We start from the raw sequence: 24478 nt of genomic DNA, 5'->3' as shown, positions 1-24478 counted from the left end.
GTTTACTAATTAATTTCCAAAACTTTTCCAGAATATTTAACCCAATTCCCAGGACTATATAACAATAATTCAGCTCAATAACGCTCAGTATGCCAGTGGTTCTCAACCTTTTCAGGCTGTGACCCCAGAAATAATCATATTTTAACTGGGGACCCCCACCCTGACGAGCACTAAGAGTTGAGTTGTATAACACGTTTCTATTGTGAAAATAGCAGATCTACATCGGCTATTTTCACAATTTCTGCCTCTAATATTTGACAATATGGCCCATGTTTAATTTGTCATTTCAGAGGTATTAACAAAATCTGCCTGGAAACAAAATTTCCAGGACCTTCCAGGACCCTTAATCAATTCCAAAACTTTTTCCAGTACTGGATTTTTTTTTTCTAATTTCAAAATATTTCCAGGAATTTCATGACCCGTGGGAACCCTGGTGGTGGAACAAGGTAAAAACAAGGACAACATAACATTCTCACCTCCTGAGCGGGTGTGTGTCTCAGCAGCGCGGCCCTGGCCCTCTGCAGCGGGCGGTCCATCAGTTTGTGCAGTCTGAGGATCAGCTTCCTCAGTCCCATCTGTTTCAGAGCCTTGTCCACAAAGGGCCTGTAGATGGCCGTGGGGCACATGGTGCCCCCCCCGCCTCCCACGCACACCACCTCCGCGCCGCCGACCACGGAGGCGGCGGGGAGGAACTCCTCCTCCGACAGCAGCCGGGCGAACTTGGGCGTCAGGACGGGCGACAGCTCCTCGACCTCGCCGCCCGGACGTCCCACTCCCTCCTCTGTCAATTCCCGGTCCTCCTCGCCGTCGCTGTCCGCCGTGAAGGTGGCCGTGGAGTCGTTCTCCTCGTCGTCCTCATTGTCGTCCTACGGACGTTCCAATATTAAAATTAATACTAGAATTATTAATTAGGCCTAGAATTATTGAATGCTTTAGCTATTGAAAAATAGCAGATCTACAAGCTATATATAAATATATATATATATTTTCTTTGAATATATCTTTTTGAAAGAGAACATTTGTAACTCAAATATTTGCTTCTGGGGGGTCCCTGATACAATATTTTGAGATGGGGGGGGGGGGGCCCTGGAACAACATATTTTGAGATGTGGGTCTGTGGCCAAATACATGTAGTTTTGGGGGTCCTTGGCATGAAACATTTTGAGAACCACTGACAGAAACATAGTTAAAAAAAAGAAAAGAAAAACCCTTAGAAGGATTCAGAAGACACTTGTAGAATCGGGTCAAAATATTCAAAGATTTGCACGAATTTTCAAGATTTTTCAAAAATAGCAGATCTACAACCAGTGCCGCGCTGTGAGCTTGTATATCTGCTATTTTTTTATATTTAAAGCATAAAATATTGTGTAATAATGTGTTCAGGCCTAAATGGGTTAAGAAAAGATGAGTGTTACAATGTTTTCATTTACTGCTTTCTATCGTTTTAGCCATTTATGATTTCAGCAGGAAGGGACATGCGTACAAGTGACTAAATGTATTTTTAGACAAAATAAGCTGGCAATTTCTTTACTACTATTTACAGTAACGCTACCAGCCCCCATAAGTCACATCTGCCCATGAAAGATTGCAGTGCATCTTGGGAATGGGCTTTTAACTCTTATTGTGCCTATCCCGAACTAGTTCGGGATAGTTTGGACCTTATTAACGTTCGGGGTGCCAATCCCGAACTAGTTCGACCTTTTAAAAAAAAAAAATGTTTTTCCAGAGGCCTTAGCGAAGCACCGGGCTAAATTTTCGAGCCGGGCCGCCGGCCTTCATCTGTTTACACGGCCCGCGAGAGCGTCGCGCCGCCGATATTTGCCATCCACTCCAATGCAATCCAGGATCTTTAGAGCTCATTTTCTCTGTTCCATGCATATCCATGAGGTGTGCAAGGTTTAATCACGGCTAAATCGCCGAAAATAGGGCTTCTAAAATGCTTGGTAGCCAATAGCTAACTTCAAGCTAACTTCATTCTGTTCCTGTTCATGCACAAAGGAAAGTGTTCAGGCGTGTCATGGCTGCGCACGGCTTGTGCATATACAGCGTATGTCTATGGTGGATTCTATGGCCATTGGGCGCTCTCTAGTGGTGATTCTGGGCACTGAAAGGGTTAAAAAGACATGTTTAGCCTACCACTTATGCATGCAGTAAATTAGAACATTTTAACACTCATCTTTTCTTTTCTCTAATTACAATCTAAAATGTGAACCCTTGTAAAAAAAAGAAGTTGTATATTTTTTTCAACAAAAAAAAGAAAAGAAAAAAAAGATGTTCTATATAATTATATTTGCTTTATGTTTGAAAAAAAAAAACAACGTATCAAGTTATAAAAAACAAATTTTCCCAATAGAAAATGACAAGATGACAAACAAGATACCAGTGGAAGACGGACAGCGTGTGTGTTGCTCGAATCCAATGAAAAAAAAAACATATTTTGTTATGTTTTTATAACTCGATAAATAGTTTTTTTGTGTCGTTCTTGTCAAATCGAATTAACATTTCCGAGGAGGAATGTCTCTGGACAGCCCTCAGCCCTTACCTCGTTGCCGCGGGAGCATCGTGGCGAGGGGATCTCGAAGACGGGCCAGCCGATGCGGGACAGGTCGTGCAGGCCCAGCACCGTGGCCATGACGCGCAGCTTCTGGTTGAGGTCCTGGGTGATGTTGAGCCACAGGCAGAGCGCCTGCACCCTGCCCTGGAAGTCCCTGGCCGCGTACTTCTCATAGTCCTTCTGCAGAGCCTGCAGAGACGGGTACAGAGCCTCCACCGACTCCAGGAGCTCCATCACCCTCTTCACCTGAAGGGAGGGGGGGGGGGGGTCTTTAAATATCATATATTAATGAATATTAATATATTCTGCAGAGCCTGGAGGGACGGGTACAGAGCCTCCACCGACTCCAGCAGCTCCATCACCCGCTTCACCTGTAAGGAGGGGGGAAGTCTTTAAATATCATATATTAATGAGTATTAATGTATTCTGCAGAGCCTGCAGAGACGGGTACAGAGCCTCCACCGACTCCAGGAGCTCCATCACCCGCTTCACCTGTAAGGAGGGGGGAAGTCTTTAAATATCATATATTAATGAATATTAATATATTCTGCAGCGCCTGCAGAGACGGGTACAGAGCCTCCACCGACTCCAGGAGCTCCATCACACGCTTCACCTGTAAGGAGGGAACCAGAAGAAGTCTTTAAATATCATATATTAATGAATATTAATATATTCTGCAGAGCCAGAGACGGGTACAGAGCCTCCACAGACTCCAGCAGCTCCATCACCCGCTTCACCTTTAAGGATGAACTCTGCTAGCGCGTACTCCTGTTCCTTTTTAATTGTTGTAATTGATTCCAACTCTGAAAACACTTGTTGCATCGAGGGCAGCCATGTTGTTTTGAAAATGCTGCTGGACGATATCACGATAAATTTAAATCTCCACGATACGATTACCGTCATTCATTCATTCATAACCTTTATTTAAACTCAGAGTATAATTGAGTCAAGCCCTCATTTGCAATATAGTCGAGATACAATACATTAACAACAGCAATATTAAAATATAAATCAGAGGACAACATACAAAAAATAAAAAAATAGGCGATCTACAAGCTCACAACGCGACACGCTGTGAGCTTGTAGATCTGCTATTTTTGGGCAAGCGTTCCTCCCCAGGACAATGGATTGTGATTATCGCGATAATATCGTAAATCCCAATTTATTTTGTCACAGTAATAATAATGGTGATATGAAATGTTGGTCCCATCCCTCCTCACCTGCTCGAAGGCGAGGCGCTGGCGCAGCAGGTGGTCCCTGCACCCCGTCCCGGAGCCCAGGGGCTCCGCTGCGTTCATGGTGGGAGGGGTACAGGCGCTGAAGCCCCAGGGGTCCACGCCGCAGTGGTTGGTCTCCGCTACGGAGGCCGCCTGGATCCGCTCCTCCTCCTCGCCCCCCAAACACAACGCCAACGCCTGGTCCCGGGGACTGGACTCAGAGACCGGGCCCCCCGCGGACCCCCCGCCAGAGCTCAGGCTGTCGTAGTTCACCTATGGAAAAATACAATATCACCATATTTTTCCAAGCAGTATTCACGATAGACGATCTTATCACGATTCCCTTTCGTGTTGGTTTTTATGGTTATTTTTCAAGTTACTTAACAGTACAACCACCTACAAGGGAACAAAAAACTACAAGAAAAAGGAGTAACAGACCATTTAGACCAGTGGTCCTCAAAGTGGGGTCCAGGGACTCTCTTGGTTCCTTTTGGGAGGTCTAAATTGACCCTTACAAGTATGTAACTCTGACAGTATACAAATGAAACCAAATGGATTTGGTTTCATTTGTATACTGTCAGAGTTAACACTAATAGTGCCTCTTAATCTGAAGGTTGCTTGGTGCCTCGGTGCCACGCCGTTTCCTCCATAGGCCGCCGCTATTATTTTGAAGGGCTGGAAGGGGGTTGTTTTTGTTTTTTTGGATTATCACTTGACGGCAACGATTACGTCATCTAGTCACATGACAGTGTGAGCCCAGAAGAGAACATGGCTGCGCCCAGCGTTTGTGTACAGTATGGAAGAGTGGAGACCATCCTTTGTATAAGAATGTCCCTTTTGGAGAAAATGAGGTCTCTTTATGGGCCTCTCAATGGATTTACTATGGAGGACGTTAACTTCGCGTGCACGCCCGACGTGCGTTGTAAACAAATCGCGGACATTACCGATGCGGGCGGGACCGGAGCGACGTACAGTAAGTAATAATATCTTTACTGTATATACAGTAAGATTGACAGTCCTCACCGTCAACGGCGCCATGGTATTAACCCTTTCAATGACGGTGAGCGCCGTCAACAGCAGCAGAACAGTTAAGGGGAGACCTTGACATTTTAAGGTTTGAGACCTACTGATTTAGACATCACATGCTACCAGGCAGGCTACTAGGGGTGGACATGGTTAAAGAAAAACCCAGAACAAATGCAGTATGCAGATCTGTAATGTACAGGGCAATTATTATATGGAACACGTTAACAACTATGATCACTGAAGCACCCAGTAAGGCTAGTTTTAAGAGACTCCTTAAAAGACATTTGACTAATTATCCTCATTTTAGTTTAAATGAACTGACCTGTAGTTGGTTTTTATTGGACTTTTATTGTCTTGAATCTTTTTTTTTTTTTTGTAAGACTGTACATGTTTTTATTGTATTGTGTTGTTAACTCTTACTGTGCCAATCCCGAACTAGTTCGGCTTTATTTGTCCTTATCAGGGTGCAGATACCGAACTAGTTCGGCTTTAAAAAAAAAAAAAAAAATTGTAAAGATTCCCGCTTTCGAGCCGCGCCGCCGGCCGTCATCTGTTTACACGGCCCGCGAGAGCGTTGCGCCGCCGATATTTACCATCCACTCCAATGCAATCCAGGATCTTTAGAGCTCATTTTCTCTGTTCCATGCATATCCTTGAGGTGTGCAAGGTTTAATCATGGCTAAATTAAAAAAAAAAAAAATAGGGCTTCTAAAATGCTTGGTAGCCAATTGCTAACTTCAAGCTAACTTCATCCTGTTCCTGTACATGAACAAAGGAAAGTGTTCAGGCGAGTCATGGCTGCACAGGGCTTGTGCATATACCAGCACTTGTCTATGTAGCATTCTATGGCCATTGGGCGCCCTCTAGTGGTGAAAAGGTGGCACAGAATGAGTTAAGTATTGTATTATGTATTGTTTTTTTGTGGACCCCAGGAAGAGTAGTGGTGGCAGGGGATCCGTATGAATAAAGAATAAAGGCCAAAGTGCAGGTTTAAATGAACTCTGCATTTAATCTCTATATTAATAATTCAACAGGATTTTTTACAAGGCTCCCTCATGAAATGCATATGGTGTAGATATTGTATCGTCTCAACGATATTTATCACCCTATCGCCCTGCCCTACCTTGAAGTGCAGGACCTCGTTGATGATGTCGGGGATGGCCTGGCGGGCGGTGAACAGGTACAGGTCCTGGTCGCCGGTGGAGCGCCGCGCGTGCCAGGCCTGCAGCTCCAGCCAGATCACCTCGTTGTTGTGGCCGAAGGAGGCCATGTTCTCCAGGCCCCGCTGCTCCTTCTCCTTCCTCTTGGAGGACATGGAGGTGAGCTTGAGCAGCAGGCGCAGGGTCTCGAAGAACTTGAGGCGGTCGGCGGGGCAGTCGGTGCGCGAGGTCTGCCGGTGGGTGCTGCGCGCCATGGGGTGGGGCATGGTGACGGGCAGCTTGCCACTGCTGCAGCCCAAGCTCAGGTAGTGCTTCCTGGGGATTTAGGGGTGTTGTTAACAATACATTTGGACCTGGCATTATTTTATGCTTTAAAGGAGACATCCAGACCAAAACACATGTAGGGTTAAATCTGCCTTTTATCATACCCCTTCATACCTGCTTTAGTCGATTTTTTTCATAGCTGCCCCTGTTGCTAGATTTCGGCTGCCCCTGTTGCTAGATTTCGCAGGCTCTCTCATAACTAACACAGTGGATTGTCCTTAGGCAAGTGCGGTCATTTCTTGAGCTTCAAAGTTAGTATTTTTTTTATTGGATTGTGTTTACACAACGTCCTGAGACGAACCACACCGCTGTTTTGACCTCACAGGCACCCTTACTTGTCAAACAGACCCCTCCCTCCCTCCCTTTCTAGCCTCTCCTCTCCCTGCTCTGGTGCAGAGCAGAAGCCGTTTGACAAGTAAGGGTGCCTGTGAGGTCAAAACAGCGGTTTGGTTGGTCTCAGGACGTTGTGTAAACACAATCCAATAAAAAATACTAACGCTAAAGAAATGACCGCACTAGCCTAAGGACAATCCACTGTGTTAGTTATGAGAGAGCCTGCAAAATCTAGCAACAGGGGCAGCCGAAATCTAGCAACAGGGGCAGCTATGAAAAAAATCGACATTTTGACGATAAAAGTCGTCAAAATGTGTGCAAATCTTTGAAAGTATGCATTTTTAAAGCGTACATTTGTAACTCAAATGTTGCTTCTGGGTGGGTGTGTGTGTGTGTGGGAGGGGGGGGGGGGGGGGGTGTCCCTGGAACTAAATATTTTGAGATAGGGATCCGTGGCCAAATATATCTATCATTTTGGGGGTCCTTAACATGAAAAGGTTTGAGAACCACTGACATAGAAATATAGCTTTTTCTTTTTTCTTAGAAGGATTTAGAAGACACTTAGATTCGGGCCAAAATATTCAAAGACAAATGTCCATGTCATGATTAATAAAAAAAAATAGCAGATATATAAGCTTGCTGTGAGCTTTTATATCTGCTATTTTTAATTACCGGTAATAAAATTGCTAAATACAAGTACTTAGTTTCCATACAATCGACTATTTGCATTGCTAAACAATTCGATACCGATTATTTGCATTGTAAACTGATACAAAGCCAAACCAGCGGTATGATATTTTGCTGTGTGCATACCTATATAGTAGATTGTTGCAAATTAAAAATAATTTTTTCAATTCAGTTACTATATTTGTTTCAACCCCTACCTGGGATCCATGTTGAGGGCACCGAAGGGGCTGGACTTGGACAGCGGGTCCAGCATAAAGGCGCCTTCGAAGGTCTTCTTGTGGTCTCTCTCAGTGGAGCGCAGGGCAGAGCGGTTCTTCTTGCCCTGCTTGTAGCTGTGGCCTGCTTCCTCCGGGACCTCCGGAGGCCTGGGACTCTTCTCTCTCTGGCTCTCTCTCTGGACAGACAGGCTGTGATCCGCTGAAATACACACATCATCCCACCTCAATCAGTACGGTCATCGCAAAAAGTCAAAGCACAGCTCTTCTTAAAACAGTTCTTCTTTGTCATCATATGTACTTGTTGTACAACAACTTCAGCCACAAGGCAGACAAATGTTTACATGTCCTCTCCGGAGCCGGGTTCTATTCTGGTGCGTCGATACGCTGCAGAAACCATCCAACATGAGGGGGATGTTGGAGTAGAAAGTGAACATATTTGTTTTACTTCAAACTGGAGTGCATGTAGTATGTATGTGTGTATGTTTGTTTTCACCTGTTTTTAAATAGATGATGTGAACAGGCAGACTTCGCCTAATGCATGGCTTGACATTAAGGCTTGTCCTGTTGTCCGGGACAAGTAATAAAATCTTCCGGACAAGCTCATTAATAATGTACTTGTCCGTTGGACAAGTGGCTCTTGGTTTAACTTTTTCTGTGACGCTCCTATAAGCTTTGTGCTGTATGCAGACTATAGAGCATCGCACTGGGCGTGGTTTACTGGTCCCGCTAAAAAATATCCTGTTAGTTTTCCTCATAGACTTTCACGAAAATATTTATAACGATTACATTAAGCCTAGAACCAAGCCATCCAGGGTTGCAGTGAATCATGACCATAAACCCTTTGTTTCTATGAAAAGAACATTTAGAAAATCGCTAAACAAAGGGTAGTTATTAAATGTAGTATATCAAATAATTTAACATTAAAATATGTTTTCACATAGGATTTAAGGTTTTATGGTCATGAATCATGATTCACTGCCATCCTGGATGGCTTGGTTCTAGGCTTAACATAATTGTTATAAATATTTTTGTAAAAGTCTATGGGGAAAATGAATGGGAGGTTTTTTAGTGGGACCAGTAAACCACTTCCGCTGCGATGCTCTATAGACTGACCAACCATACTATGGAGTGGAGGGAGCAAGAGGGGTCGTTAGCAGTCCTTTTGTTATTCATTCTATTTCAATGTGTGACTCCTATATGCATGCATTTAAGAAATAAATTACAGTGAAATATCTCATCTTTGTGCCTCATTTGTGCCCGGACAAGTGAATGGGAAATGTACTTGTCCAAAGGACAAGTGACTCAAAATGTCAAGCCCTGCCTAATGCGCTGCACCAGAGACGCTTTCAGTGTGTGGAGGCCGTCCACTCACCCTTGTTGGGAGAGCGCCCAGCGGTCCTGGCCTGGCTGTTGCGCTGGTGCTGGTGTTTGCCGGACATGCGTTTCATCTGACGGGGGGTGCAGGGAGGCGACGCGCTGTAGAGAGCTTCCTCTTCTTCGCTGGGACAGTCCCAAGATTCCTCCACGTCAGAACCTGCCTGGGACGCATCTTTCAGAGGGTTGGCTTGCCTGGGAAGGAAGGAACAGCAGCTTAACGTTACTGACGGGGCTCGACGGGGGCCAGGAGGACAAAACTACTTATCGTCGTTGTCGGGTGAAAAAAACCTTGTATGTCCAAACCTGTTCGTTTTGCATTTATCATTTAAAAAACGATTTAAACTAGTGAAAACAGCCGATCTACAAGCACACAACGCCTCGCATCGCGAGGCGTTGTGTGCTTGTAGATCTGCTGTTTTCACTACCTTTGTGCGATGGCCTTGTATGATGAAGCAGGGCTTTACTTTATGAAAAAACGTACGAATTTGAAACTTGGAGATACGAGGTTTCTGCCCGACAGTGACGATATGTTAAGGTTAGCATCACACTTACACACTGACTGCAACAACATGCAAGGTTTTTTACTTAAATTTTGAAAACATGATTTTGCAACAAATTTTTCACCCGGTGTCAATTATCTAATGTAATCCTGGGCGCTACACTCCCTCTGCCAACCTGGGGAGAGCAACGGACTGACCTCATGCTTCCTTCTATGCATGAGGAGTCCAAGTCGCTTCTTTTCACCTGACAAGGGGGAGTTTCCCCGGTTGGACGTAGCATGTGGAAGGAACACATTATTCCAACCAGTTCCTTTCCCCTCCATCAGGCGCCCCGGCTGGCCAGGGGGAGGCAGTATAGAGACCAGGATTACTGCATGTTTTTGTGAGGGTACCTACCCTAAGAGACACAGGGAGAACATGCAAACTCCACACAGAAGGGCCCTATCGCCAACTCCACCTAGGGTATGGGCGCTGATGACACGGAGGAGAGAACACGCCCCCAGCGCCCACAGTGTCCCCCAGCGGGAATCGAACCCAAGACCTTCTAGCTGTGATGCGACACAGACAGCACTACTGACTGCGCCACCGAGCCCCCCTACAACAACATGCAATGTTCAAAGACAAAGTGATTTCATTATGTTATTGTGTTATTACCAAACTGCTGCACAGTAAAAATCCCAGTTTACGTGTTGATTCTGTTGAAAGCTTGTAGATCGGGCAGCTGTTTCCGCTATTTCAAACAAATAATTGAAAGTATAATATTGTGTCACTAAGTTATTTGTCATATTTTTCAAAAGTTGTAAAAAAAAAAAAAAAATTGTATTAAAACATCCAATGCCAAAAACAAAATTAAATTGTTGATTGCAATTCTTTTGAGTGACAATTAATCGTCGACTTAATCGTGACAAAAGCTCTATTTGTGACAAAGCATAAAGCTGTAAACACTGCATTTTTATACAGGCTTAATTGACACAGATCCCAGTGTACACACGAGGTCAGACAGTGAGAGGACTGTTTGACCCATAACAGAGTGCAGCTGGTGTGTGTGTGTGTGCGTGCGTGCGTGCGTGCGTGCGTGCGTGCGTGCGTTCGTGTGTGTGCGTGAGTGTACTAATGGTGCCAGCAGCAGGTTGCAGAGGATTCCCAGCCCAGACCAAAGGTCTGCTGTTCTGTTCTCTTACTGCAGCTCCTCCAGCAGCAGACTGATGACTGCTCTGTCCTCTGGAGCCTGGCTGGCTGGCTGTCTCCTCTGACAGCACACAGTCTAAGGCTGGCTGTCTCCTCTGACAGCACACAGTCTACCATGCAGACACTCTGCAGTCTGCACACCACAGAGTAGGGATGATGGGACGATATGAAAATGTCATATCACGATTATTGTGACAAAATAAATCGCGATTTACGATATTATCACGATAATCTAAATCCTTTATCCTGGTGCGGAACATTTGCCAAAAAATAGCTCTACAATAGATCTACAAGCTCACAACGTGTCACAACGTGTCACAACGTGACGCGCTATTTTTTGGCAAAGACATTTGATAGGAGTGAAAAAAGACTGTATCAAGTACGTATATTATAAGTACCTTTTACCATTCTAGAGGGTTTAAGTGGTACCGGATATGCAGCTCGGCAAATAAAAGGTGAATTGATCCCAGTGCATGACGGAGGACGATATCACGATAAATTAAATCTCTGCGATACGATTATCGCGGGTGATTTTTTTCACGATAAGCGATGATATCGCGCATCGTCCCATCCCTACCACAGAGGTACTACGCTCTGTCTGCACACCACAGGGGTACAGGAGGACACTGGATACTAAGTCGCGGCTCGTAAACCTCACTTGGTCTTCTAAGTAAACACGACTGCTCAGCCAAAGACTCTCGCTCTCCACCGAAAGCCTGATTTATACTTGGTTGCAGGCTTGCAGCATCACGTCTCGCACTCGATAATAGACGCTAATAATACAAGCTCACAACAAGGCAGCGATGTGCTACGACTCTACAAGTTTGTTTTTCTGCAGGCAGGACTACCGGCACGGTCGGAACTAAGGATAAATCACTTGTCTTGGGGCGGCAGTGGCTCAGTGGTAGTGAAACCGTCATTAGAACACGCAGGGTTCCCAGTTCGATCCCGGGCTCCCCCAGAGTTAGTGTGGAAGAGTCCTTGAGCAAGACTCTGAACCCCTAGTTGCTCCCGGTGAGCAGGTTGGTGCCTTGCATGGTTTCCTCTGCCATCGTGCCATAATGAATGTGTGTGTGAATGGGTGAATGTAATGAATGTGTGTGTGAATGGGTGAATGTAATGAATGTGTGTGTGAATGGGTGAATGTAATGAATGTGTGTGAATGGGTGAATGTAATGAATGTGTGTGGATGGGTGAATGTAATGAATGTGTGTGTGAATGGGTGAATGTAATGAATGTGTGTGTGTGTGAATGGGTGAATGTAATGAATGTGTGTGTGAATGGGTGAATGTAATGAATGTGTGTGTGAATGGGTGAATGTAATGAATGTGTGTGAATGGGTGAATGTAATGAATGTGTGTGTGAATGGGTGAATGTAATGAATGTGTGTGTGAATGGGTGAACGTAATGAATGTGTGTGTGAATGGGTGAATGTAATGAATGTGTGTGTGAATGGGTGAATGTAATGAATGTGTGTGTGAATGGGTGAATGTAATGAATGTGTGTGTGAATGGGTGAATGTAATGAATGTGTGTGAATGGGTGAATGTAATGAATGTGTGTGTGAATGGGTGAATGTAATGAATGTGTGTGTGAATGGGTGAACGTAATGAATGTGTGTGTGAATGGGTGAATGTAATGCACAATCTCTGTAAAGCGCCTTGGATAAAGGCACTTTATAAATGCACAATTTACCAATTTGTCTTACGCCGTTGCAGCGATAACGTGAAATATGCACTGATGATTCAGAATCAGAAGATCAATTTATTACAATAATATTATCATGACGTTGTGTATGTTAGTAAAGCTTGTGGAACGCGAGAGATACGGACAATCGGGGGGTAACAACAGAGACAACCCGTTGACTGTTGCAAATCTCAAATTTTCTGAAGGCCGGTGGTGAAGTGCAAAAAAAGCGCTAGCAGCCGCCAGCCGGTAGCAGAAAGAGAGCATACTAAAACTAAACCAATCTCCACACACACTTCCTTCCTGGTGGGGGGGGGGGGGGGGACAAAAGAATAACTAAATAAAGAATGCCAGCGGTGGGCACGCCTTTTCAGATTACAATGTCAGAGCTTTGTGCCCTAAAGCTTTTCTGAGGGCTTTTTAATAGGATTAGAGGGGAGGGGAGGGTCCCGGGGGGGGGGGGGGGGGGGGGCTGACCCCGCCGGAATAAAACAAAGAACGGGGAAGAAGACGGAGGGTGTCTGAAAACCAACATTTCTATACGGCCGGTCAGGCACCGTGCGCCATGGCATCGATCATGAAGCTGAAAGGCATTCCCCTGCACGCGTCACCCTCTGTGTGTGTGTGTGTGTGCGTGTGTGCGTGTGTGCGCGTGTGCGTGTGTGTGTGTAGGGCCGGGTTGAAAGGGCTGGTGCCTTGACAGGGGTGTCACACCAGACTCTGGCCCCTGGGGTACAAGGATTCACTGTGGGCCCCCCCCCCCCCATGAATGTTCTTCATTACACATTATTTTGTGAGTCAACCATTGAAAAATAGCAGATCTACTGCCGAGTGCCGCGGTGCGAGCTTGTAGATCTGCTATAAAAAAAAAAAAAAAAAAAAAAAAAAAAAAACGTGAAAAGTTTGTGCAAGTCTTTGATTATTTCAAAAGGTTTTTCGAAAAACCTAGATTTCTATGTCAGTGGTGCTCAAACCTTTTCATGTGAAGGACCCCCAAAATGATAAAGGTATTTGGCCACGGACTCCCATCCCATCTCAAAATATTTAGTTCCAGGGACCCCCCAGAAAAGAAAAATTGAGTTACAAATGTTCGCTTGAAAAATACATTATTATAGCTTTTGCACACATTTTCACGACTTTTCAAAAGGAGCAGATCTACAAGCTTGCAGCCGCGCTGTGAGCTTGTATATCTGCTATTTTTCAATAGTATACAACAGGGGTGCCCAAAAGGTAGATCGTGATCTACCAGTAGATCATCAAGGGTGTGCAGGTAGACCACATGACATGCCTCTAAAAATATATAATTCAAATATAAAAAGAATATGTCAATATGACATCAAGAAGGGCCTGTCAGCTCCATTCATGGCTTCTAAAGTAGGCACACTTTTTTCAAGAGTCAGTAGCATTACAAAGAACCCCAAAACCTACCACTTCCATACAGAATGGGATGAAGACATTTCCCCCAGTATTTCCCATTTATTTCCCCCTTACAGTGTGTTTGTCTAAAATGTAACGCCAGTGCTGCTATTCCAAAGCCCCCCTCAGGCCCTCAGCTAAAACATTTTGGATCGGTAGATCATGTTGAGCTAGTCATTTTAAAAGTAGATCACACGTCAAAAAAGTGTGGGCACCCCTGGTATACAATAATGAAGGGCCCTCCACCTTGGGCCCTAGTAACTCAGTCCCACTTCCCCCCTCCCCCCCCCCTCCCCTTGTGACGCCCCTGGGTGCCGGATCGCTTTCACAGGACGGACGGGGGGCTAATCTGGAAATCACTTCAGCCAAAAGCTTTTCACTGGAAGAAAGGGAGACACATGGAGAGGCAGCGCACATACAGGCCCCTACTGCCCATCTGCCCGGCTCCAGAGTAGTGCACTGCACACACACACACACATGCACGTGCACGCACTCGCCCAAACACACACACACACACACACACACAGTCCCCTGGGAGCTGTGGCAGAAACTGCAGAAAAGGGGGAAAGACACCTGCTGCAGAGCCACTGCTGGCCTTGACATGCACCAGGACTCCAGATTCAACACATTGTTTCTTTCTACACCACCAAGCATATTGTTATTACAATTATTGCATATTATATGTTTGCTGCATTGTCTGAAGGAAGCTTGAACATTAATACGTTTTAAATAGGGAATGCACAGAACATTCTACACAATAAATAAATATTGTGTTTCAAATAACTGCTCTCAATATGGACCCTTATAGGTGTTGCCATAATCATGTAGAGGCACAGCCATGACAGGAATGGTACAAAAAAAAGAAGAAAAAGGGTCAAATATTCTGCCATTCAGTATTCGGTTTTTCTTGTATATTCGCTATTCGGCCAAGAATTCTCCAATCAGTGCAACCCTAGTTTTAAAAACAAAGGGATTCTATGGCACGGTGCATTCTATAGTCCGGTGCGTCACAGGAGTGGAGTTGCAAAAGAGAGAGAGACATTGGAGCAGCTCGGACAATTAAAGCCTTTTATTTAAGTGCTAGTGCAAAATATTGTGACTTGAGGTTTCCTTGCTACTTGCATCTTCATCAGAGTACAATTCTGGACTGGGAGGAAGATGCAGCAGCAGCAGCTGAACATCAGTCATTATTTTTGTGTACTAGCACCTAAATAAAAGGCTTTAATTGTCTGAGCTTCTCCAATGTCTCTCTCCTTTAGCATTTAGGCCAAGAATTATTTTATACTTTAACTATTGAAAAATGGCAGATCTACAAACAAGCTCACAGCGCTGCGCAAGTCTTTGAATATATCTTTTTAAAGGCGAACATTTGTAACTCAAATATTTGCTTCTGGGTTGGTCCCTGGAACAACATATTTTTAGTTTGGGGGTCCTTGACATGAAACAGTTTGAGAACCACTGAAGACATTTATAGAATCGGGTCAAAGACATTCAAAGTCTTGCACAAATGTTGAAGGTTTTTCAAAAATAACAGATCTACAAGGTAGTAGATCTGCTATATTTTAATAGTTAAAGCATAAATGAATGGTTAAAGTGGTCCAAATCTAAAGTGGCACAGATTTGCGACAGGCCTAAATGCGTTAACAAATACTTTGTACTCCTATTCTTTATTAGGATCCCCATTAGCTTCCACAAAGTGGTCACAAGTCTTCCTGAACAGACAATAGTAAAAATGTTGCTATCTAGAATAGACGAAAATCTAGTTAATAGCAAAGATAGTGAAATCGCTCTGCATATAAAAAACAGAGACAACAATAACCAATACTCACAAATACAGTGTTTTCACAAAATACATCAATAAAAATAAGGTACAAAAATAGAAAAAACACAATTACATCTATGTAGGACTAGGAAAGTCTTAAATTTATAGGGAGCATATTCCAAGCTGAAAAAGCTCTATGAAGAACAGTTCTCAGCATACTATTCTGGTTGTGGCTTGGCACCTCCAGGTGACCTGAGCTCACTTCTCATGTACCTGTACTACCTGTCTACAAGATAACAATAAAGCACGACCTCTCTTTTTTTAAAGGAAGGGAATGTCTCTAAACAACACACAACTCTTGAATAAAGCAACACTGTAGTGCTTCTGTACGAGAAGCTGTGCAGCAGCTTGTTATGTGGTCTCAGGGTGAAACAGGATCCTACCGTGATCCTGTCATTAGCCAGGCACAGTAAATCCTGATTTATATAAGGCCGAAAACAGACGATTTACAAGCTCACAGCGGGGGCGCATTGCGACGCGTCGTGAACTTGTGCGTCTGCCGTTTTCAAGTGCGCGGAGACAGGCGTGAACCGTGCAAACCGGGCTTAAAGCAATCTTGTGCCTGAAACAAGAGGGCATTTATCACGGTGCAGTCAACGACGGAGACGGACTCCTCCTATCAACGCACTGTGGTTTTCTGCATACAACAAGAACGCACAGTCAGCCCTGCACTGCAGAAAGCAAACAGATAAATGCATGTCAATTGTTCCCTATAATGGCAACCCAACCATTTATAAACAACACTCACTGTCAGAGCATGCACACACACACGCACACGCACACACACACACACACACACACACACACACACACACACACACACACACCCTTGCAGCCCGACCCTTGGCTGAGATATTGAATTCTCACATGTCTGTGCCTACGCATGCCAGGGTGTGTGAGTGTGTATGTGTGTGTTGTGGAAGGATGTAAATAGTGCATGCATACGGGGCGGGGTGGGGGGGGGGGGGGGGGGTGGGGGGGACACAGAAAGGTGCTCCCCTGGCCAGAACGAGGTGATTAAATAACTCAGGAATGACTGGCGGAACCGATGACGCCATCACATGCGTGTTGTTTTGTTTGGTCGCTAGGATACGCTTCCAAGTACGGGGCTGTGAGTGTGTGTGAGTGAGGAGCTCGCGCTGCAAAGAAGGGCTACATAAATGTCTCTTCAAGAGTCGAGATCTCTCCTTTTTCCTTAAGATATTCTGCAGGCAACAGCAGCAGCAACAGAGAAAGGCAGTGCTTGCCTTGCCCCCCTCCCCGTGTTAAAACCATGTCTTGTGCCACTAGTGAATTATGGCTGCAGATGGTGTCTGGCTGCTCTCAATGGCTCATCTGATGGCTCATTGAGGTTGTAATAAAGGCCGGTGGAATGCTATGCTACAGCCCCCAGGCTGACTGACTGACGCACACGCACGCACGCACGCACACACACGCACAGGGGTGTCACTCCAAACTCTGGGCCCTGGGTACTTTATAACTATTGAAAAATAGCAGATATACAAGCTCACAGCCGCGCTGCGAGGTTTTTTTTGAAAAACCTATGTTTACCATCTCAAAACATTTAGTTCTAGCGACCTCCCCCCAGAAGCCAAATTTGAGTTACAAAATAATGTTCACTTAAAAATACATACATTCAAAGATTTAAACACATTTTCACGACTTTTGAAAAATAGCAGATCTACAAGCTCGGCATGGCGGCATTCGGTGGCCGCGCTGTGAGCTTGTATGTCTGCTATTTTTCAATAGTTAAAGCACAAAATAATTAAGGCCCCTCCACCGCCCTAGTAACTCAGTCCCACTGCCCCCCCCCCCCTTGTGACGCCCCTACACGCACGCACACGCACACGCACACACACACACACACACACACACACGCACACACACACACACAGAGCATAATAAACATCACAGAATCCAGTCTCTTCTGCAGAACGATCCGTGGCAGCAGTGAAACTCAGGGACGACGAGAGGGAGTCAGAGCAGAGGGGCACTGACCTTTGACACCCAATCATCCCGACCATTGTACGAGGCGGGGGCTCTCTTTTGTACCAGGGCGACACGTGGCTCGTGGTTGAGGCCCACCTCTGAATGGCACACAGCTGGTCAGTGTGAGCACACTTGCTCACAATGCCCGGACTAAAGGGGATTTTTTCTTTTTCTTCTTTTTTTTTTGATTTTTTTTTTTTTTTGATTAAAGTAGTAAAACTCGCCTTGACTTTTTCGGCTAATCGAATCATTCTGGGTACGACAGCGAAGAGGGGTGATGCTCTTGTATTTTTTTCTTTTTTTTTTGATTGCAGCCTTTTACAAGAAGTATGCATCTGTCTCCAATTTCCCAGAGCAATTAGCCCGGTGACGCATCAAGAAATGCATGCAAACCTTTACACGCTGCAGAATGCACACAATTCATGCATAAAAAAGGTGCGTTGCACGAGAGACAGTGCTGCTAGATATAATGTCCTCCTGCATGATTTCTGAGTAAACGTGAGCAGTCTGACCTACCATGGGCCTCTGGAGAGAACAAGCAGTGCTAAAGGCAGTCAGCCAGCCGGGTTGGTTGGTGTCTGCCACAGGCAGCAGCAGGCTGAGTGAGTGAAGGAGGGGGGGGAAAACAAACGCAGGGAACAGGACAGACTTGACCCCACCCTATTCAAGGAACACAGTGACAACAACGCCAAAGAGAGTCGGACCTCCCAGCCCCAGCCACTCCTGCGTGAGCAGCACGTGCAAGGCATAAAGAAAACCAATGCTACCGAACAAGACTAGCTTTTATTCCTGAAGACGACCCCATTCCACATGGCAAAAACAATATTATATTCAGAAAATGCAACACCTCATTTTCAACCCATTTAAAGAAGGACCAGGTCTTGTAAATGCATTCAAATTAACACCAGGAATCAAGCCTCAGCCTAAATAAAAACAAAACGTGCTTTCAGGAACATAGTCTGTTGACAAGCACAAGGTCCCTCTGCAAACCCACATGAACCTGCGTGAACCCACGTGAACTAAATGAAGACGTGCGCACGTGAACCCACATGAACTGAGCGAAGACGTGCGTGCATGCATGCAGACAATGTGCTGCAGTGCAACGTGAAGTACATAATGACGGCCCTTCAGCTTATATCACTTCTACCCTAAATAACAATGTGTGCACGTCGAGGCGACTCGGTGTCTGTTTGCAGCAGCCAAGCCAGCGCAGTCACGAGAAGCACCCAGGGTTGTTGGGTGGTTCACTGACTGGCACATGCAAGCAGGATTACGTCATCAGATTATGAAAAGTAACTACGTCAGACCATGCATATGTACCAATGATGTTATAGAGTTACATTGTCATGGGAAGCTAGAAGTGATGTGTGGTTCATGAGTGATTTGTTCATCAGAACAAATCACAAGAATGATTCATGAACGATTCGTTCATTTCCTTGAACTGTTACGTTCGTGCTTTCGTTCATACCCCCCCCGTCTCCTCCCCCTAATAGCCCTCGGCACACTGGTAAATGGTAAATGGTGCATTTGTATAGCGCCTTTATCCAAGGCGCTTTACATAGATTGTGCATTACATTCATCCATTCACACACAAATTCATACACCGATGGCAGAGGAAACCATGCGCAGCACCAACCTGCTCATCAGGAGCAGTTAGGGGTTCAGAGTCTTGCTCAAGGACTCTTCCACACTAACTCTGGGGGAGCCTGGGATCGAACTGGGAACCCTTCGGGTACCTTGTCTGTGTTCTAATGACAGTTTCTCTACCCCTGAGCCACTGCCACCCCTGTAGCATCATCCCTATACTGGGGAGGCGAACATTTAGGAGACATGATAGATCTACAAGCTCACAATGCCAAGACATTTGCTGTACTGGGGGAAAGTGGAAGTGAATCAGTATAGAGCCCTGGTTGGTGGAACCCGGTCAATGAAGTACATATATAGGGTTTAAAATAACTTTCATGTGCAGTTCTCTGCACATCACATCCATACACTAATGAACCAACAAGCATTTAAACAACTTCTGTGGTTTACAATCTGCAGCCATACATTACCATCCATTACCCTTGCACCTTATGTCGACATTGTCCCCATTTACCCATACGTTTATCTAACTATTAATTTACCAAATGTCAGTGTCTGCAGCATGCTGACATCACTGATACCAAACAGTGTCACCACTAGGGATGTGCGCGTGTATTCGGTTATCCGATTACACGGTTTGTAAACCACTATTCGTTTTGAAAATACAATTCGATTATTCTATTAAATATATTTTTAATTATTGAGATATTAACTTTATTAAACATTTAAATTCTGCGCCCATATTACTGTCTTGTCTTAATAAAATGTTACTTTTTAACAAGCAAATTAAGCATTCCCTTTGTTGATTTGCACAGCATGACTGTCTGTGTCACAGTCTGACTGTTGCGCGCTGTGGTCAGTGGTCGCGCTGACCTGCAGTGAGTGTGCATGGCACTGCACGCAGCCACACACCAAGCAGCCTGTCCGCTGCGCGAGTAAATTAATAGCAATTAAGCGACGTGTATCTTAAGATACTGGATGTGAATCACTCGTTACCTCGAGTAGGATAGCCTGCACACTGCATCTGTGATCCGGTCCATGAATTAATCCATATTTTGGGGTGAGAACAAGCCAAGGAGAATGCTTAATCATACATAGGCTGAGAATGAATGGAATACCATTATGTAGCTAACTTTGCAGAGAACAGAGCTGTTGCTCAGTTAGTATAGCGACTCCAGTCAGAGCTGTTGTAGCGACCAAGCTGAGACTGATGCACTAATTATTGATCTGACTTAGATTCACGCAATGACGTAATTGATTAATTTGAGCAAGATTTCAATATTATATAACATTTTAAAAGGCTTTTATATACTCTTTTTGATACTTTTTTCAAACGAGGTTTGCCTTAATAGATCGAAGTGCTCAGTTTTGGCTATTTTCTGTGTGAAATTACAATAAAACAACAATAAATTTTCGAATAGTCGAATATTCGTTTACAAAATTGTCGTGTACACGTCAGTGAAATTAGTCGCTAGGAACATCCCTAGTCGCCACCATGGTAACAGCCGCAAGCTGAAATTATGCCCAAATTTGGAGATGACGTCCGCCATCTGTCTGCATGCTGACATCACTGATAATAAACAGTGTCGCCACCATGGCAACAGCCGCATGCTGAAACAATGCCTACATCACAGACAGGTATTGCACAACTGGACATCAAAACTGGACGTCAATGGCGACTGTTCTGCCCAACGGGCACCAGTCTGGGTTCTCCAACATTACTTCTGAGACTCCTACATTCAATCCCTCATATACTGTGCAACCTCCCCCCCCCCCCCCCCCCACCCCGGGCACAGGACTAGTGTGCTGTATAAATAACATTGGCAGAGAAAAGGCTAAAGTGAAAGTGCCAGAGTATGAGGGCTGGATTCTTCATTTCCCTTAACGCGACGCGAGGGTGGGCAGTGATAGGATGCAGTCAGGAAACGCTTGAGGAGAGGATCCATCCGTTTAGTCCTCACTGCCTCTGCTGCTGCTGGCAAATGGGGGCATTAATGAGTTCTAGCCCTGGGCACCGCGGAGGCTTGAGGCAGAGCTATCCACTACACACACCACATCCTGAAATCCCTGGAATGCTTGTGGGAGAGAGAACCAACGCTACTGGGCCAAAATGTCTTAAGACTTGAGTTCAAGAGTAAGACACAGTATTGACAAAGGGCCTCTGTCTGTCCCGGCAATGCCTGCTGCAATGGCCCTCGTTTATCAGGCAAGCACCCAATCTGATCTTAAACTGTTACTGCGCTCTTTTTCCCTGCAAAAAAACTAAGTACTGCATGTCACTCTGACCCATAGTTAACATTTTCCCTGCAAAAAAACTAAGTACTGCATGTCACTTTGACCCATAGTTAACCTCCTAATGTGTAGTCTCAGAAAGAGGGACAAGCAGTCCAGTTTGTTGGAGAAACTGAATGACATTAATAGTCTACGTTTTGCACGCATGCATCATCGTAATCATTCATGGCACACTCGTCTCATCAGTTTTTGGGTGAAATGCAATACAGAGAAGCAAGAAGTTCAAATAGCTTGATGTCATGTTTAATTTCCTCCACAGCCCAATCAACCATTTTTCTGTGGACAATGGACCATGATAATCAAATTTCTAGTTATTACCGTATAAATAAATGTTAGATTTCTTTTGTTATGGTTTTTCTTAATTTTTGCAAACTGATAATGTATTCAATCAATCAAACAAACAAACAATAAGCTCTGTCAAATAACAGTGCACAACTCAAGTTCAACAACCTAATCTATGCATTGGATTTTCTGGATAGGATATTGATCAATGGATGGGGGGTGTGATCAGGTCATGTGATTTTAATTCATGATTCTGAACTGAAGTGGCGTCTACAAAAGGCATGACCGAGTAACGTTGCATTGCATTACACTTTTATCTACACCACAACGTGGTTGGATATCAATGACACTCACAGACAGTCACATGCACAATCATGTGTGTTTGTTTATGTCACTAAATAAGGACAGACAGAGGCGGGAGGTAAGGCCGGGGCAATCGGATAACAAACCGGCTGACATTTATACAAGACGTACTGGAACACTCAACCACAATCCCAGATATTCAGCTGAAATCACACAGCATTGCTGGTCAACTGTGATGATTTACTCGCAGTTTGGAAAGCAACCAAGCAGCAGCATTACATGGAAACTAAGTGACGGGAAAGAGTCAGAAGGAAAGACACAACACCAGATTCCTGGGAGTCCAGTCGCCATGAGTCAGGGGCAAACAGGGGAACGCAGGCATACCAACAGACATGCATTGTTTTTGATATGTTCCCCCCCTCCCTCCCTCCCTCCCCTCCTCCCTAACTGATCTTTACCTCTGAGAGACTATATTCCTGTGCACTGCAGTACATTATCTGCTCCTCTAACAAAGAGCAATTCTTCTGATGTTCTCTAATTGTGCAGACTTCTTGTAAATTAAGCAATGCAGACGTTTTTAACAATGATTTAACTCTTGAGAGCGTAAAAATGAAACTGATAGACCGTTTTTCCTGGGCAGTGCATGTCTGCTTCCCAACAGATGTAGATTAAAAAAATAACAATTCTTCCACATTCTCTAATTGTGCAGACTTCCTGTAAATTAAGTAATGCAGATGTTTAAGGATAATTTAACTCTTGAGAGCGTAAATATTTAACCAAATGGACCGGTCAAGGCCCAAGGGTCCATTTGGTTTCATTTTACGCTCTAAAGAGCTAAAGATCAATAAAAGGGTCCATTTGGTTTTCCTGCGCAGTACAGCCGTGACTGAGATCAATGAAGATCAGGATGATCTCAAGACAAGACGAGCAACAAAAATGCATGTCTTTTGGCAATGCATTCCCCATGGCCTGCCCTGCACACATTTCTACATCTGCACTCTCTAGGCTTATATAATCAATAATTTAACTCTTGATAGCGTAAACATGAAACCAAATGGACCAACAAATGGACCCAAAAGGACATTTGGTTTCATTTTTACACTCTCAAGTCAAGAGTTACAGATCAATAAGGGTCCATTTGGTTTCCTGTGCAGCTGTTGTACTGTGTGACTGGTATCAAGGAGGATATCTTCAATATGATCTCAACTCAAGACAGAACAAGAACAATGCATGTCATGTCTTTTGGCAATGCATTCCCCATGCCCTGCACACATTTCTACATCTGCTCACTGTAGGCTCATAGAATCAGTGCAACTTCTTCCTGCACACACAATCGACACACGCACGCACGCACGCAGCCAGCACTGTGTCAGCACATCATACATGCATGCACAACCTAGCAGCTTCTGCAGCACACACACACACAAACAGAGACAGCAGAGTAGAACAACCATTTGAAGAAACAACAACCCATCAATGATATAAAAAATGATATACATTATAAAAAATAAGGTAAATGCTAAAAAATCTACATGTGCAATGCAGGCAAACAGACAGGGTTTCAAATGACGATCACAACAACAAGATAAAGCAGCAACATCTATAATAATGTAGGATTAAATTAAACAAGCTCCTGTGGTAGCAGGGGCAGAACAGTGCAGCAGCAGAAATGCTGCTAAGCTAAAAAAAAAAAAGCTAGCCAAGTTTATATGCCATCATCAGATGGCTCATAAAAACGCACGCTGCAGTGCGTCGTCACCAAGCATTAAAAGCAATAAAACATAACTAAAAATCCATGATAACAAATCCACACGCACGCCACGCGTGCACAAAAAAGCCCTGAACAATAAACAGCAGCGCAGCAGTCCTAGTTTAGCAGCAGCTTAGCCTCCAGAGGCGTCAATTGGGGTATGGCAAAGCTATGGCAGCTGCCATACCCTGGCTGCAGGGGGGGAAATAATAAAATGTACTGTAATCATGCCTGTTGCTAAGGTATGGCAACATGACTGGTGTCCAGTCATGTTGCCATACCTTAGCCTTTTCCGAAGCGACGCCGCAGCTAGCATTCTGTTCTCTTACATGTTGCACTGTTGTTGGAACACTTGACTGTTATAGGATAATATCCTGGCATTAAAATATCATATTTTTTACCTTTCCATCGGCCGGGCATGGTGCAGCGCCAAGGCCTTTCAGCGACACGGCGAGGCTAGCATTAAGAGTAGAGATGATGTTTGAATTATTGATGCGCGTTTAAATGAAAGCGGTTTGTTGTTTGGTAAAAGTTTGCAAGTTGAAACGCTCTGCTGCTGCAACAAACTGGAGAAGTGCAGAAACACTAGTTTGTACTGAGGGAGCACTATCTGGCAGGAAGCGTGGGGCCGGCGGTCTGCGCCTGCGCACTGCTGGAGTGGTACATTTTTTTGTTTGCCTTTATTTATTTTTTTGTATTTTTTGTTTCTTGCAATTTGATTTTAATTGTTATTTCAAAAACATTCCTAAAAAAAATAGCTAACAATGTCAT

General features: G+C 44.5%; 1 protein-coding gene across 3 annotated transcripts in view; it reads right to left on the bottom strand.

The window, feature by feature from the left end:
- map3k4 (mitogen-activated protein kinase kinase kinase 4) overlaps positions 1-24252 on the bottom strand; it is a 76389-nt gene extending 52137 nt beyond the window's left edge. For 2 of the 3 annotated variants that reach the window (XM_080741007.1, XM_080741009.1), the window contains exons 1-7: positions 24109-24252; positions 8892-9088; positions 7499-7718; positions 5921-6272; positions 3775-4044; positions 2543-2800; positions 477-866 (exon numbers count right to left, since the gene is read on the bottom strand). In XM_080741007.1, coding sequence (XP_080597133.1) covers positions 477-866; positions 2543-2800; positions 3775-4044; positions 5921-6272; positions 7499-7718; positions 8892-9088; positions 24109-24116 — 1695 coding nt within the window. In that variant the 5' untranslated portion in view covers positions 24117-24252. Of the gene's footprint in view, positions 1-476; positions 867-2542; positions 2801-2868; positions 2926-3774; positions 4045-5920; positions 6273-7498; positions 7719-8891; positions 9089-24108 lie in introns of all 3 variants that reach the window. The other variant, XM_080741008.1, reaches the window with a different exon arrangement.
- Between the last annotated feature and the right edge of the window lie 226 nt (positions 24253-24478).

Source organism: Nannobrachium achirus, assembly GCF_963921795.1.
Source record: "Nannobrachium achirus genome assembly, chromosome: 13".
Taxonomy (NCBI): Eukaryota; Metazoa; Chordata; class Actinopteri; order Myctophiformes; family Myctophidae; genus Nannobrachium; species Nannobrachium achirus.
Note: the sequence above shows the minus strand (reverse complement) of the source record. Positions and strands in the feature narration are given on the sequence as shown.